A 15,663-nucleotide genomic window follows, 5' to 3' on the forward strand; every position below is an offset into this window, starting at 1 on the left:
CGTTAACTGAAAAAGAAGGTGGCTGCAAGATACCATCTGCAACTGAGCCGGCTCTAGGCCCAGCATCTCCCAATCCCAGCATGCACTGCTCTTCTCGGACATCAATCCCCCTCTGAAACCGGCCAGTATGTGTGGTGTCTTGAATAGCACTATTCAAATGCATGCAGCCTAAGACATTTTAAACACTCCAAAAGCCACACTACAAAAAGTAGAAACAGCTGAAATTAGTTTCAGTAGATTTTATTTAACCCAATATATTCAAAATACTATCATTTCAACATTCAATCAATATAAAAATCTTTGTATTTCCATTCTTTCATTTTAGTTTTATTTTTATGTTTTAGTACTTGGTCTTTGACATCTAGTGTGTACGTTTTACAATCACAGAATGTGTCTACATAGATGAGCCACATTTCATGCTCAAAAGCCACCTCTGGCTGATGGCTACCATACTGGTCTACCAAGAAGGCCCTCCCTTCACTCTGACCTCGTTAAGCCCAGAGCTGAGGACCAGCCTACATCCTTGGAAAGGCCAAAGTAACAGCAGCAGTTTGGGCTGCAAGTTCCTCACCTGACTGGCAGGTGGTTAGGGCTGGGTACAGACAGCCCCGCAGCGTTCGGGAGGATAACCAGAGCCCCACGGAGAGGATCGGGAGAGAGCAGAGACAAGCTGGGCACAACCAAGCCTATACATTCCGGGTTTCATAGCAGGGGGCCGCACACGTTGCCAAAAGCACACGCCCTCTTCGATCGCCCACTTGTTCACCCCTCTGAGCACTTACGCATGCTCAGCTAGGCCTCGGCTCAGCAACCACTCACGAGAACTCTTCCTCAGGGCAGGAGAATGTGCCAACAGCTTCCTAAGTGCCCCTTTACGCATGTGCGAGTCCCTGGGAGCTGAGGGCTGACTTACAGATGAGAAGGCTGAACTCTGCCCAACGCTCACCCACACAGCAGAGCAGGGATGTGAGCCTTGCTCTGCAGCTTCAAAGAGCTCCAGCACTGGAGGGGGTAAACAACCCCACCACCACCAAGTCACCACTGCAGGGGGGGGGGCTTGAGATGGAGGCTGGGAAAGAGAAAGAGCTGGCAAGGATGTTGGGCGCCCCTTGAGCAAGCCTGAACAGCCCAGGGTCTCCTGGGGCAGAGCTGCTGCTACAAGACCCTCCAGCAGTAAAGCTAAGCCACAGCAGAGGCCTGAGGAGGGCCTGGCAGCTAGAATACAGAGTGCCCAGGGAACAGGGTAGCACAGCAGAGGCGCTATCGGCCAAACCTGCAAACCCTGGGCCTGTTTCCTTTCAGAAGAATCTGCATTTCTATCCCGTGGCCATGGAAGCCATTAGGGAGCTTTTTCTAGGGCAGTGAATGTCCAGATTCTCAGTTCAAAATCATTCTCATAAAAGCGCGTGAGTCACAAATATTCAAGAACTCCACTGGTGGGTGGAGTTCATCGCTCGAGTCCTGGAGTTCTGGGCCAAGTTGGGTAACAACAGTGAAACTCCCAAGTCAAAAGCAAGCAAGAGAGGAATCCTCATCAAGGGATTCCAACCCTTCCCGAGTCCTTTTCTTTCCCAGTGAGCCGGGGTCTATTTAATAGCCGTACACAAACGGACAGGGAAAGGCTAGCAAGGCTCCCAAGTCCTCAGGATTCAGATGGAATTCTAAGTGTCTGTCAAGTTTCCTCTTCTAAGGAGAAACTGTTGACTCACAGTTCCTAAAAATCAACCAGCAAAAAGCTAGCAAACCCTCTCTGCATTCCCATCATCCACTCTGACAGAGATCTGGCATGGGTGGCCGGCTGAGGGCCGCCATACTGGCGGGACCGGAATGCTCTGCATTTATTTAGACAGAAACATTCGAGACCTTTGTGGTCATCAAAAGAAAAGCTGAAACAAGTCCAGTGCCTCGTCCCTGGGGTTTGTCCCTTCGGCCCCCATCAGCCCCCTCGGCCCAGCCCCCTCGGCTCTTCCAGATCACCTGATTACCCAGTTCCATTTTCAGCTCTCAGAGCTCTGAGACTGGCCTACTTCCCATGCCACACGGGCATTATACAAACCACAGACAGCAACTAGGACAGCAGGGCAGAGAGAGGGACCTGCCACAGTGTGTGCCAGAGCTAGCTGGACAGGTCAAAGGGTCGTGGGGTACAGTGGGTCCACGAGAGCTGTGCTTGGCCCCTGGCATCCTGGAAAACTGAGCTAAGACTAAGAGGCACCAAGAAAGATCACATTCCCCGGAGATAAGGTCAGGCAGGCTCACTTTGCTCCCAGCGGTCACCTGGGTGGGTCAGAAGCCACATTCTGCCTGAATAACAAACCGCCTCAGGCAGAAGCCTCCTGCCCACTGGAGGACCAGCGGGAGGGGATGGTCGACTGACTTGTAATTCTGGCGCCTGTGGGAGGAGCATGGGAGAAGAGGCAGCTCTGGTTTCACTGGAACTCAAATACTGCGCAGTGGAGCAATTCTCAGAGGTAAGTTTCTCAGAAGCCGAAGGCCAAAGGCCACTCCACCAGATGTTTGTGAACCCCCAGCTCCCTCAGCACCCAGCCTGGAAAGCACCCTCGGCCTTTGTCGAGACAACAGTGTTTCAAGACACATTCCCTGCTCTGGAACCCTCCTTTCTGAGGAGCTGTTGCAGTAAGAGGTAAGAGAACTGTTCTGAGCAGCCAGACCTCTGCTCTGGGTGGCTGGGCCTTGGGCATCACTATTTCCACACTCCCTCTGAGGCCCCCTCACAGTGGGATGCCAAAGGGAGGGTTCACAGGCAGCCAGCCACAGCTCACCTGCCTCCGTGTGTGTGTGTGTGTGTGTGTGTGTGTGTGTGTGTGTGTGTGTGTGTGTGTGTGTCTCTCTCTCTGGAACGATGTGGGCCCGGGCCCACAGAGCCAGCTGGGGCTCAGCCACCGGACACAACGTCTCTGCTTCTGTAGCTGTGGACTGCAGGAGGCCAAGGCAGCCGGGGCAGGACCACTCAGTCACGGAGGGCGAGTGGGTAGAGCCGAGAGAGTGTGGCCTTCTGGATCCGGCGAAAGAGCTGGACCAGCTGGTAGAGGAGGGGCAGCGAAGAAGGAGTTGCTGTGGGGAAGGAAAACCTACCATGAGTGCTTTTCCCTCAGCCCCTCCATGGTGGCTAGCAAACACATCTGGGCCTCCTGCTGTTCGAAGCCTCCTCAATAACAAGGAATTTCTCTTTCTCTGAGATAGGCTTTCTCCACTAGAATTACAATAACCTTAAATAATCTAGAAAGGAATCCAGACGTATTACATCTGAATCTTTCTGATTTATACACAGACGCTGGTGACTCCAGAAGCCCACACCTGCGCTTCCAGGTGCGTCTCGCTTCCTTCTGAGGGCCTCTTTCTTCAGTTCCATGCTCAGACCTACATTAAATTATTTTTATTGGGGCTGGAGAGAAGCTCAGTGGTTAAGAGCACTGGCTGCTCTTGCAAAGGCCTGGGTTCAGTTCCCAGCACTCACAAGGAGGCTCACGACCATCTGTAATACTGGTTCCAGGGGATCCAACACTTCTGGCCTCCAAAAGCACCAGGCATGCATGGGGTGCACACACATACATGCAGACTCATACACACTTTTTTAAAATCTAAAAACAATGCTTATTAAGCCCCAATTCTACTTCATTGGAAAAAGAAATACACTGGTAGCAATGGCTACCCATGGGGAGAGTCATTTCAGGAGACTTTCACTACGTTCTGTACCTTTCTATGCTTTTTCAGTTTGGAGCCTTACGACAATATTACCTATTTTACCAGAGATTAACTACATTAAAAATAAAAATCTACCCTGTGTTTATTTTCCTTGTTTGGATTACAGATTTAAAAAGCAAACAAGAAATATATATTTCCATCTTTGTTTTGGTTTGATCTGGGTAGATTGTTTTATTTTGTTTGAGACAGGGTCTTATATAGCCCAGGCTGGCCTGGGACTTCTACAGGCAAGGATGACTGGCCCTCTGACCCTTCTGCCTTTGTCCCCTAAATTCTGGGAGCACAGGGATGTGCCACCGCACCATGTCTCGTGGGAACCCAGGCCCCAGTGCATACCAGGCAAGCATGGTATCTCAGCTCCTCCTTGGCCTCCAAATGAGGAATACATATTTCTTTCTTAAACAGAAAAAACACCCCGGGTTCTTAGAAGACTGAGGCAGGAGCTTCAGCTGGGACTAGAGGTTGAGGCGAGGCTGAGCAATACACAGACCTGCCCCTCAAAATGGGGAGGAGCAGTGTTCTGGGCTGAGGAAAGGGCGTGGTGGGTAAAGTGCTGTGAACAAGTGTGAAGATGTTGGTTTGAATCCTGAAAACCCATGTGAAAGCCAGGCAGGGTGGGAACACACACACACACACACACACACACACACACACACACACACGCACACACGCACACACGCACACACGCACACACGCACACACGCACACACGTACACACACACACACACACACACACACGATGCAGAGGGAGTGGAGAGAGAAAGGGATTTATTTATTCCTCTAAGGCTGGGGATGGAGCCTCATGCTTCACACGTGCTACATGTGACATCTACCACCAAAAACTACCCTGCCCTCCACACATGTGACATCTACCACCAAAAACTACCCCGGCCCTCCACACATGTGACATCTACCACCAAACACTACCCCGGCCCTCCACACATGTGACATCTACCACCAAACACTACCCGGCCCTCCACACATGTGACATCTACCACCAAACACTACCCGGCCCTCCACACATGTGACATCTACCACCAAACACTACCCCGGCCCTCCACACATGTGACATCTACCACCAAACACTACCCGGCCCTCCACACATGTGACATCTACCACCAAAAACTACCCTGACCCTCCACACATGTGACATCTACCACCAAACACCCCCCTCCACACATGTACATCTACCACCAAACTACCCGCCCTCCACACATGTGACATCTACCACCAAAAACTACCCTGACCCTCCACACATGTGACATCTACCACCAAAAACTACCCTGGCCCTCCACACATGTGACATCTACCACCAAACACTACCCGGCCCTCCACACATGTGACATCTACCACCAAACACTACCCGGCCCTCCACACATGTGACATCTACCACCAAACACTACCCCCCCCCCCCCCCCCCCCGGCCCTCCACACATGTGACATCTACCACCAAACACTACCCGGCCCTCCACACATGTTCTTTTTCTTTACAGCAACTGACCGTCTTCTTCCAAGCTCTATTTGCAGCCCAGCCCCAGGTCCTCCTCTCCTGAGGAAGCTCTGAGGGGCCCAGTGCACGGCCAAGTTCAACGGCTTGGAACCGTTTAGGAGATCAGCGTTAGTGACAGAAAAGGGTTTAGGGGAAGTCATAAGGAATTCCTAAATTCTTATCACACCTACAGAGCAGACAGCACGGGACAGACGTAAATCACACAAACCACACTTCCCTTTCTTAAATCTGTTTTTCCAGTGCTCAGACTGTGCTCCCCATGTCGGGTGTGGCTGCTCACCCATCTTTTTCAGTGTTTCTGGAAGCTGCCCGTGATTTTTCTGTATAACCAACAGAGCTGTCCAGAGGGAACATTCCTGCTCTGAGTCCAGCAAAGGGTTAAACCAACTCTGACCACAGAAAGGGAAGTGAGGAAAGCCAGACCTAAAGTCAAAAGGTGGCAGCTTTGAAAGCAGGCAAACTGTGGACTCTGGTCTCTTCACTTGACCTCTCTGGTTATTGGATTTCTCAACCAAAAATGAAAGAAAAGGCATGGACTAATATCAAGGTTTTTCATTTCCCCTTGGTTTTGAAAGTTGCATAATTCTACCCTAAGTCTAAATTCTTGAGAAAAGCAGAGACTAACTCACAACTCAGAGAAAGTGAGGCAGAAAACCTGGCCTCGTGATGCACACCTACATTCCCAGCATTCAGGAGGCTGAAACAAAACCGTTTGAGGACATTCTGTACTACACAGCAAGACCTTGGGCAGGGTGTGTTTCTCGAATAGTGGTCCCCTAACTGTGGCCCAGCGTCTGCACATCTGGGTGATCACAAAATCAGGTGCCTTCCCAAGTCTCCTCCGGAAAGCTCATCTCTCTCTCTCTCAAGTGAAGCAGAAGAGACTAGGCACCCTGAGGCCCAGCACACAGCACCAGGGAAGGTTCTGTAACCAGAAGATCATTCCCAGTTATTTTCCCACACCTTCTAAAGTGCACCAGAATTTCATTTACAACTTCAAGGTCACACTAGCCAGGAGACACTTGGATCAACAGACTATTTCAGGTGTTATGATGAGGAAGGCTTCCTTATCTTGCATTCTGCCTAGAGATCGTCTCTGGATGGAGCAGAGGCCTAGGTGACTCCATCAGCAGGGTGGTAAATGTTCTCCAACTGCTCTCCTAGGTTCTAGGCCTGGTCTCTCCTTCCAAGTGAGGCTGACACACATTCTCTATGGAGAGGCTCAGAGAACAATGTCACAGTGTCACAGGGGGTGGCCCCTGCCCAGCAGCACCTGCTCCCACAGGCCCTGCCGTAGGTGCCCCTTCACTCACCTGGGTCAAACCGCAGAACCAAGAGACAGAGGATCAAGGCGGCCAGGAGGCTCTTTTTGAAGGGCTGAGAGAGAAGGTAGCTCGTCACAGAGCCCCAAAGCTGGCGAAGCAACCTCAGCAGTGACATCAACTTCCAGGAGAATGAACCTGACCAGGGGACAGAGCATTGCAGGGTGAGTCGGGCAAGTCAGCCTCCCGGGCTCTGAGCCTTGAGCTAGAGCTGAAGAGTCAATCAAAATAGAATGAGAATGATTTCCTTGTACAGCTCATGAAATCGTTCAAAAGAAAACTCTGAAAGCTCTAAAAATGGCATTGTTTGTTTGGGGGTTGGGTTTGGCTTTTGCAATGCTGGGGATGGATCCATGACCTTGCAGACGCTTGGCAATTACTCTACCATTGAGCTACACCCACAGCTGTCCAAAGACAGTTTAAGGACAGGCTGTATGAAGACACAGTCAGCGCACACAAGACCCACTCAGCTGTGTAAGCGTGTGTCTGAAAACAGCCCCTTTATTTTACAGCATTCTTCACGTGACAAATTGACATGTGAAATAACTCAGAGCCTTACTAGTGACACATTAACACAGAGAAATGAAGGGTTTTAATATATGCAGTAGAGAATCAAGACTGGGATTGTGAATAAAATCATGACTACTGGTAGCCCAAAGACAAGTGGTGCCGGTCCTGACAGAAGCCCCTGGACCTGCACAGAGGTTACGGCTGTGCTGTTAATCTTCATGTCACCTTGACACAGACTAGAATGGGAAGAGAGAACCTCTGCTGAGACAATGTCCCCACCAGACCTGCCTGTGGCACATATTCTTCATTAATTATCAATGTAGGTGAGCCTATCCCACAGGGGGTGGGACCATCCCTGGGTGATGGTCCTGGGTTCTATAAGTAAAGCAGGCTGAACAAACCATGAGAAGCAAGCCAGTAAGCAGCACTCCTCCATGGCTTCTGAGTCAGTTACTACCTCCAGGTTCCTGTCTTCAGTTCCTGCCCTGACTTCCTTTAATGATGGATTATGATATGGAAGTGTAAGATGAAATAAACCCTTTCCTCCCCAAATTGCTTTTGGTTGTTTTATCACAGCAACAGAAACCTAACTAAGGCAATGGTGGACGACCTGGCAGCCACAGGCAGCTCCTGAAACCAAGAGCCTGCCAGCAAAGAAGAGAGGTGATCCCAGCAGGTCCACAGAGAAGAGCACTTTGGAGAACACGATCATAATTTCCTGATTAAAATAGCAGGCTTCCATGTAAATTCCAAAAAGAAGAAAATTTAACAATCCCCAAGCTATCCAAAGACAGAAGATGCTGAAGAAAGGTATAAAGCCAATTGTTTTTCTAGTTCTACTCTGAAACAGATACTTTGTCTCTGATGGTGACTAAGTACATAAAAATATATTCAATGTGGAAGTAGAAAATCCAAAGTGAAACTCCATAGCTTCTGTTCTGATTGGCTATTCAAACCATATAGAAGTTCACTGAATTGTATAGTCTTTTGGTGTAGCATGAATCTTAAAAGTTCTTATTAATAAAATCAAACCTGAGACCAGTTACTGGGGTGAATGCTGGAGATCAGAGAAACAGAACAAGCCACAGCTACCTCACCTTGCCAGTTCCTCAGCTGATCCTGTTTCCTCATCCAGAATGGGTCTCAGCTGAACTGTTGCTCAAAAGCCTAAAAGCTTAACCAGCCAAATGCTTCTAGTTTCTGGTCTTCACGCCTTATATATCTTTCTGTTTTCTGCCATCACTCCCTGGGATTAAAGGCTCACTTTCTGGGATTAAAGGCGTGAGTCACCATGCCGGGCTGTTTCCAATGTGGCCTTAAACTCACACAGAGATCCAGAGGGATTTCTGCCTCTGGAATGCTAGGATTAAAGGCGTGTGCTACCACTGCCTATCCTTTATGTTTAATATTGTGGCTGTTCTCTTCTCTGACCCCAGATAAGTTTATTAGCATGCAGAATATTTTGGGGAACACAATACCACCCCACTTTGGTCTGGTTAATTTTGGTGTGTTTGTTTTTTGTTTTGTTTAATTTACAATCATTTTTGCCATACCTAAATTTTTATTTAGTTTATTTATTCCACCACACAATAAAGTGATATCATAGCAACCTTTTCTATAATAAAACACACACACACATATTATTTCTTTTGTTTTGTTTTCGTTTGGTTTTTTGAGACAGGGTTTCTCTGTGTAGCTTTTGGAGCCTTTCCTGGAACTTATTCTGTAGCGCAGGCTGACCTCAAACTCACAGAGATCTGCCTGCTTCTGCCTCCCCAGTGCTGGGATTAAAGGCGTGAGCCACCACCGCCCGGCTTCACACATTATTTCTACACGTACACATATTATATGTTCAGTTCCTGGCATCCACACTGTGGGGTTCACAACTGCCTATAACTCCAGCTCCAGGGGGATCTGATGTCTCTAGCCTCCATGGGCACCTACATATCCATACACAGACACATACATACACATAATTTAAAATAATAAAAATAAATCTTTAAAAAAGACAGAAGGCACACTCCGGGAGACAGGTAATGTTCTAATCTTGGAAGTATTCACACACAGACTGAAGGAATGGGAACCGAAAGGACTGGGGAGCAAAGACAGTTTGGAGCCAAAGGCCTTTAAGTTCCTGTAACAGAACAATCCCACTCCCAGCCCCACTCTATTGCCTTGTGAGGACGCGACCAGAAGCCACTGGGTAGCACAACTGCACACTAATAAACAAGGCAGACCTCAGCTCAAAAAACAAAACATTCAAAAGCCCTAGGTAAGTGAAGGCAGAGAGGAGGCCGGGCACAAAGACCCAAAGCTGAAGGAGGTCATTTTTATTTCATAAATTACCGAGTTAAGCTGTGTGTGCATTAGAGCCAGCATGATGGTTGCAATAATCCAGTGAGAGGATCCCAAGGAAATGACTAATCAGACCCCAAAGAAAAGCATCTTTTCTTTCTTTCTTTTCTGTTTTGTTTTGTTTTTTCAAGACAGGGTTTCTCTGTAAAACCCTGGCTCTCCTAGAACTCATTCTATAGACCAGGCTGGCCTCAAACTCACAGAGATCCGCCTGCTTCTGCCTCCTGAGTGCTGGGATTAAAGGTGTGCACTACCACAACCGGCCCTTAATCCCAGCACTTGGAAGACAAATCAGGGCCAGGGGACCCCAGCAACACCTCCCCTATGTAGACTCTCCTGGCGTTCCAACTTCAGAAAGCCTAGCTTGGTTTGTAATGCAATACAGTGGCTTTCCATCCTGTGACTTAAATTCTTACATTTCTAATCTTAGGAAAACCAGGAAGGTACAGGGGACACCATGGGACCCCTTTGCAGAGGCCAGGGAGCCCTGATGTCTTACCCTGCTGGCTCAGCTTCTGTTGCTCCTGAGAACTCGGGTGCTCCTGCCTCAGGTGCTCCTGCGTCCGCTGTTGCTGTGCTGTGTGGATGGCCTGCAGCGCTTCTTCCCGCTGCTCCTCGCTGAAAGCTGCAGAGCCCTCCGCTAGCCCCTGGGCCTCTGACAAGCGGCCCAAGGGTAGCAGCACCCGGAGCAAGTGGAGTTCTGCCAGTGATCCGTACTCAGGAAGCCCCTGATTGTCTGGGTCTTGGAGCCAGGCATCAGCCACAGCCAGCACAGCCCCAGGCTCTTCCAGTTTGCTGTGTAGAAGGATGCTGTGTCCCCCAAAACAACACAATCCCCAAAAGAGAAGAATCAGTACTCTCTCTATAGGTGACTCATTCTCAAACCCACAAATTTCTGCAATCCTACCCTCCCAGGTCCTCCAGCCCTACCCTGTGGGACACAGACACTGTCAAAAATTAAAAACTGGGGGCTGGAGAGATGGCTCAGTGGTTAACAGCACTGACTGCTCTTCCAGAGGTCCCGAGTTCAATTCCCAGCACCCACATGGTGGCTTATAACCATCTGTAATGAGATCTGGTGCCCTCTTCTGACCTGCAGACAGAACACTGTATATATAATAAGTAAATCTTAAAAAAAAAAAAAAAAAAAAAAAAAAAAAAAGAATTAAAAACTGGGAGGTTAGAGATAATGATTAATAGTGCGTACTGCTCTTACAGAGGACTGGAGTTTGATTCACAGACCCATATTGGACAGCTCACAACCACCTGCAACTCCAGTTCTGGGATATCTGAGACCATCTCCTGGCCTCCAAGGGCACTGGCATTCATGTGCGCAAATGCGCGCGCGCACACACACACACACACACACACACACACACACACACACACAGGCATTCATGTGCACACACACACACATACACACACAATTTTTTAAAATAATAATAATTTTTTTTTTTAAGAATTGGAGATTGCTAGCAGGGCATGGTGTCATATGCCTTTAATCTCAGCACTTGGGAGGCAGAGGCAAGCAGATCTCTGTATATTCAAGGCCAGCCTGGTCTACAAAGTTAGTCCCAGGATAGCCAAGGCTATTATACAGCGAAACCCTGTCTGGAGGGGGAAAAAAAGATTTAGAGACTAAAGGGTTTGCGAGATGGCTCAGAGGTTAAGAGCACTGGCTGTTCCTCCAGAGGACCCAGGTTCAATTCTTAGCACCTACATGGAGGCTCACAAGGGTCTGTAACTGCAGTTTCAGGGGATCCAGCACCCTCTTCTGGCATCTGTGGGCATCAGGCATGCATGTAGTGCAGGCACACAATGCATGTCATGCAATGCATGTAATACATTCAGGCAAAGCATCCATACACATAATAAAATAAAACAAAAAAAATATTTTTTTAAAAAGAGCCTTAGCTGTGCAATCCTGAGGATCAGAGTTGGGGGCCTGGCACCCACATAACAAGCAGGATGTGGTCCACCCGCATCTATAATCCCAGCATCGAGGGGGAAGAGACAGGAGGACCACTGGGACTTGCTGGCTAACAGCCTAGCCAAGAAAGAATGTGAGCGTCAGGTTCAGGGAGAGCCCCTGCCTCAAAGGAATAAAGCAGAGACTGATAGAGGACCCAAATGCCCTCTCTGATCTCCAAGCACACATGCATGTGCACCCACATATACACATGCACATATGCCATGCATGCGCGCGTGCGTGCGTACGTACGTAAGTACACACACACACACACACACACACCACTTATACACATACCCACATACACAAAATAGATGCCAAAAAAATTTTTTTTAAGAATTAGAAATCCCCAGGAGACAGCAGGAGGCGTGACTGGCCCTGTCCTCTCATTAGCCTGCTTCTCTACTATCCTGTGTGAGCTCTCTTTTCTTCTGTCCTACACCCAAATGCCTCCTTCCTCATCCTTAGCTCCTGTGGGTTGAGGTCAGAGTGGGGAGACCTGAATCTGAAGGGAACTGATGGAGGAGGAGGAGGAGGACAAAGGAGTCATGAGACCCTGACTCGAGAGGACTTGGGTTCCTACACTGACCCAGCGTCAGCAACAAGGACCTACCACAGCTCCAGGACTTTGGGAGGAAGCTTTTCAGGAACCTGGTAATACTGGAGGACCCAGGGCAGGACTTCTCTCCACCGATCCATTTCTGCCAGAGCCTGGATCCCCACAACACACAGGGAGCACCTCACCTCCACAACACTGTCGGCAGAAAGACTCACGTCAGCTTGAGAAGGGCTTCCCCTCTAACCATTCCCTCTTCCACTCGGGGACTGGTGTCCAGCTTCCAACTCAGAGGCCACCACCCTTACCTTTTCTGTTATTTATTGGACCAAGCCTCACCACTGGTCTCTTGGGCTGCCCTTCCCCCTGGAGTTAAGTTCTGGAAACCTTTTAGAGGAAAAACGAGCTATTGCCCAACACACATCTTTGCATCCAGGTGGAATCAGAATTGGGTGAGCTGAAAAGTAATCCTGTGGGAATGGCACGCAGCAAGCAGGCAGCCAACGGGTGTGCACGGAAGGAGAGTGGGGTCAACCGTGTGCTCAGTGAGAAGTGGGCTTGGAGGCAGGTGTCTGACCCGGTGTTCACGTGGGAACCCAGCTGGCCTTTTAGAATTATCTACGTCCAGGGAGGGACATAAGCAACGCCCTCAACATTCGCTGTGCAGCCTCCACCCATCTAAAACCACAGCTCATCTCTCCAGGTTTGGCTTCTCTGCTATCAACATTGACCATTCATTCTGCCAACTCCCTCCCTAGTATGCTCACAGCTCTAGGGAAGGTTTACACTCCACAGAGAAGTGGCGCCCCCAGCTGCCAGAGGAGGACTATGCATTAGAAACCGCAAGGACTTCCTAAAACTAATTCATCCAGTACTTAACAGGACCAGACCACACTTCTGCCTTGACCCCCATTTTCCATGATCTGACAAGGACGGGAGTGAATGGGTGGGTCCCCAAAGGAGGCCTCCTGCTGGCTGCTTACTAAACCCCCTTACGACTGAACACTTGATGTACATTCACCCTGTCCTTCCTCACTGAAAGAGTGAGCAAAGAATTGGCTGCGGCTCCCCCCAAAACTGTTGCATGATTTGACGTCTTCATTGTACAGTGACCCTTTCTTCCTCAGTAACGGGTGCAGAATAAGCAACCAGCCTCTCTCTCCGAGTGGATCTCCTAGTGAAAGCAAGGTGTAAGGCTGGTGCAATCTGGCAACGCCAGACATTCTGAGACCGAGTTCCTCCCCCAAAAGGATCCAGAAAGGAACTCAGCCCAGCACATACGTGCCACTTGCGGGCTCCTCGGCCAGGCTCTGCCAAGCCCGTTCGCAAGTCTCTAGTGCGGCTTGGAAGTCCAGATGCACCACCAACAGGTCGGCCGCCTCCTCTAGCAGGTGCGCCCCGGGTGACACAGCCGGCAGGGCACGCGCGGGCTCGCTGCTCCGCAAAGGGCCCCCGAGCCCTTTCAAGGGGGCTGCAGAAGTCGAGGCGTCGCTCTTCATAGCCAGCCTGGGCTCGGCCGGGTCTCCTCACACGTCAGGAGGGCAGCTTCTCCGGAGACTCCTGGAAATCTGGAGTGGGCCCGGCAGATGACCCGCAGGCCTCGTACTCTTCCCCTCCACGCCTCTCCAAGTCAGTTCCTAGGAAAGGACCGTGAAGACGCTGGACCCGAGGCACAGCCTGCGCTCACCGACAGCCTAACTCTCGAGGGACTGGCCTGCACATAAGTCGAGATGCTGCCAAACGCCAGGCACCTCGACAAGTGCTGGAAGGACCTGAGAAACCAGAGTCACAAACGCGCCAACAGAACCCTACTCTGAACCTACAGAGGCGGACACCTCCGCCTCCGCCCCCCGCCACTATGGCGCACGCGCGCGCCCTGGAGCGCGGGACTCTGGGAGTTGTAGTCCTGACCTCTTGGCTTTGCGAAGCTTAGGGCGTTCCGACTACAACCTCAAACCTCTGGCACCCAGAGACTGTCATCCGCCATGGAGAACGCACCAGCGCTCACCAGCTTTGGGTTGGAAAAGTTGGGGCAGCTGAACCATTAGTGAAATCGCCGATGTCCTGTGAAATACGATCCTTCCCTCACTAACCGGAAGAGGCCGGACGGAAGAAATTCCAATAAGGAGGTGAAGCTACCTGCGCCTTTTTTCTGGACCTCCGATGGGGTGCGTTGAAGATGTCAGCAGGGAGCGTAGGACAGACAATGAAAGGAAGCAACAAAGCTGGCTGTTTCCCCTTCCTGGGTTCGATGCTTCGGAAGCGTGGCACAGGCAAAGTGCCTTCTGTGCGGTCTCAGTTATTTCTGCATCTCTGTGAGTTAAGGACGATTATTACTCTGTTTTACAGTCGAGGTAGGCCACGCAACAAGTAAGCCTCAAAAACACTGTCAAACCAAAGGAAGCCTCTTTTGGCTGAAAGGAATGTCGGGGTGGAGATAGAACTGATCTGTGCTCTATATTCAGCAGATGAACCAACAACACACAAATGAGTTACATAAGCTCCTGGGCCCCGCATTGTTTATGTAAAATAAAAATATCATAAAAACAAAGCCATACATGTGTAAGGCAATCTTTCAATATAGTACTGGGACCAAAGTAAGAAATGCTAAGTGGCAGCTGTTATATGTTTGTTTGTTTGTTTGTTTGTTTGTTTGTTTGTTTGTTTGTTGAGACAGGGTTTCTCTGTGTAGCCCTGGCTCTCTTGGAACTCCCTTTATAGACCATGCTGGCCTCAAACTCAGGAATCAGACTGTTCTCAGTTGCTATTATATACCAGCTTGCAATTATATAATTTTAAATAGATACATAAATCACTCATTATCTGTGTGCTTCAGACAGGGTTTCCTAACTCTTCTACATTTGTACTCAGCCCTTTTGTTTTACATTTGTCCGTTTCTCTAGCTTCTGAACTCTCTCCCAAGCTTTCCTAGAATCACTTGCTCCCTTAGAGACTGGGTAGGACAGCTAGGCACCAGGCCAGGGCCTGCTCACCTCATATATGCCTTTCTCTTTTTGCTAACACTGACGCAGCCATCTTTAAGTCGCTGCAGCAAGTCCTCAGACAGCTGAGACAGAAATGTCAAGTCTGTCAGACACTGGTACTGTGATATGTAAGGTGAAAAGCCCAGGATATTACTCGTTTAAAGTACTGTTTAATTTGTTTTTCCCCTAGGGACTAGAGAGATAGCTCAGCGGTTAAGAGCACTTGTTCTTGCAGAAAACCTGGGTTCAATTCCCAGTACCCACGTAGCTGCTCACAACCATCTGTAACTCTAGTTCCAGGGGATCCAGTGCCCTCCTCTGACTTCCTGGGGCACCAGGCTTGCACATGGTGCACATACATACATGCTGTGGGACGGTCTGTATGTCAAATTGCTCTGATTGGTCAATAAATAAAACACTGGTTGGCCAGTGGCCAGGCAGGAAGTAGGTGGGACAAAGAGGGAGGAGAATTCTGGGAAGTGGAAGGCTGACGGGGAGAGACACTGCAGCCGCCACCATGACCAGCAGCATGTGAAGATGCCGGTAAGCCACCAGCCACGTGGCAAGGTATAGATTTATGGAAATGGACTAATTTAAGCTATAAGAACAGTTAGCAAGAAGCCTGCCACGGCCATACAGTTTGTATGCAATATAAGTCTCTGTGTTTACTTGGTTGGGTCTGAGCGGCTGTGGGACTGGCGGGTGACAAAGATTTGTCCTGACTGTGAGCA

General features: G+C 49.5%; 1 protein-coding gene and 1 long non-coding RNA gene across 3 annotated transcripts; one reads left to right on the plus strand and one right to left on the minus strand.

The window, feature by feature from the left end:
- Positions 1–224: 224 nt before the first annotated feature.
- Positions 225–14,479, minus strand: Pex26 (peroxisomal biogenesis factor 26). 2 transcript variants are annotated; one of them, XM_028880419.2, is made up of 5 exons: positions 13,230–14,473; positions 12,006–12,146; positions 9,923–10,233; positions 6,550–6,696; positions 225–3,075 (listed from the first exon to the last, which is right to left on the minus strand). In XM_028880419.2, exons 1-5 carry the CDS (start codon positions 13,445–13,447, stop codon positions 2,972–2,974), a joined length of 921 nt encoding a protein of 306 aa, XP_028736252.1. In that variant the 5' UTR covers positions 13,448–14,473; the 3' UTR covers positions 225–2,971. The 2 variants fall into 2 exon arrangements, with proteins under 2 accessions (XP_028736252.1, XP_028736253.1); XM_028880420.2 differs by lacking the exons at positions 225–3,075; positions 9,923–10,233 and having other exon boundaries at positions 6,555–6,696; positions 13,230–14,479.
- LOC119087671 lies at positions 2,560–3,811 on the plus strand. The gene is made up of 2 exons (XR_005091183.1): positions 2,560–2,644; positions 3,293–3,811. It is a non-coding gene; the product is annotated as an uncharacterized LOC119087671 (long non-coding RNA).
- Positions 14,480–15,663: the final 1,184 nt, after the last annotated feature.

The sequence above is a fragment of the Peromyscus leucopus genome, chromosome 3, assembly GCF_004664715.2.
Source record: "Peromyscus leucopus breed LL Stock chromosome 3, UCI_PerLeu_2.1, whole genome shotgun sequence".
NCBI lineage: Eukaryota > Metazoa > Chordata > Mammalia > Rodentia > Cricetidae > Peromyscus > Peromyscus leucopus.

Coding starts and splice junctions, on each gene's coding strand:
- Pex26 (XM_028880419.2), bottom strand. CDS start 13,447: ATGAAGAGCGACGCCTCGACTTCTGCAGCCCCCTTGAAAGGGCTCGGG. Junction 12,147..13,229: donor GAGGAGCCCGCAAGTGGCAC/GTATGTGCTGGG, acceptor TTCTGCCGACAG/TGTTGTGGAGGTGAGGTGCT. Junction 6,697..9,922: donor ACAGAAGCTGAGCCAGCAGG/GTAAGACATCAG, acceptor TCCCCTGGTCAG/GTTCATTCTCCTGGAAGTTG.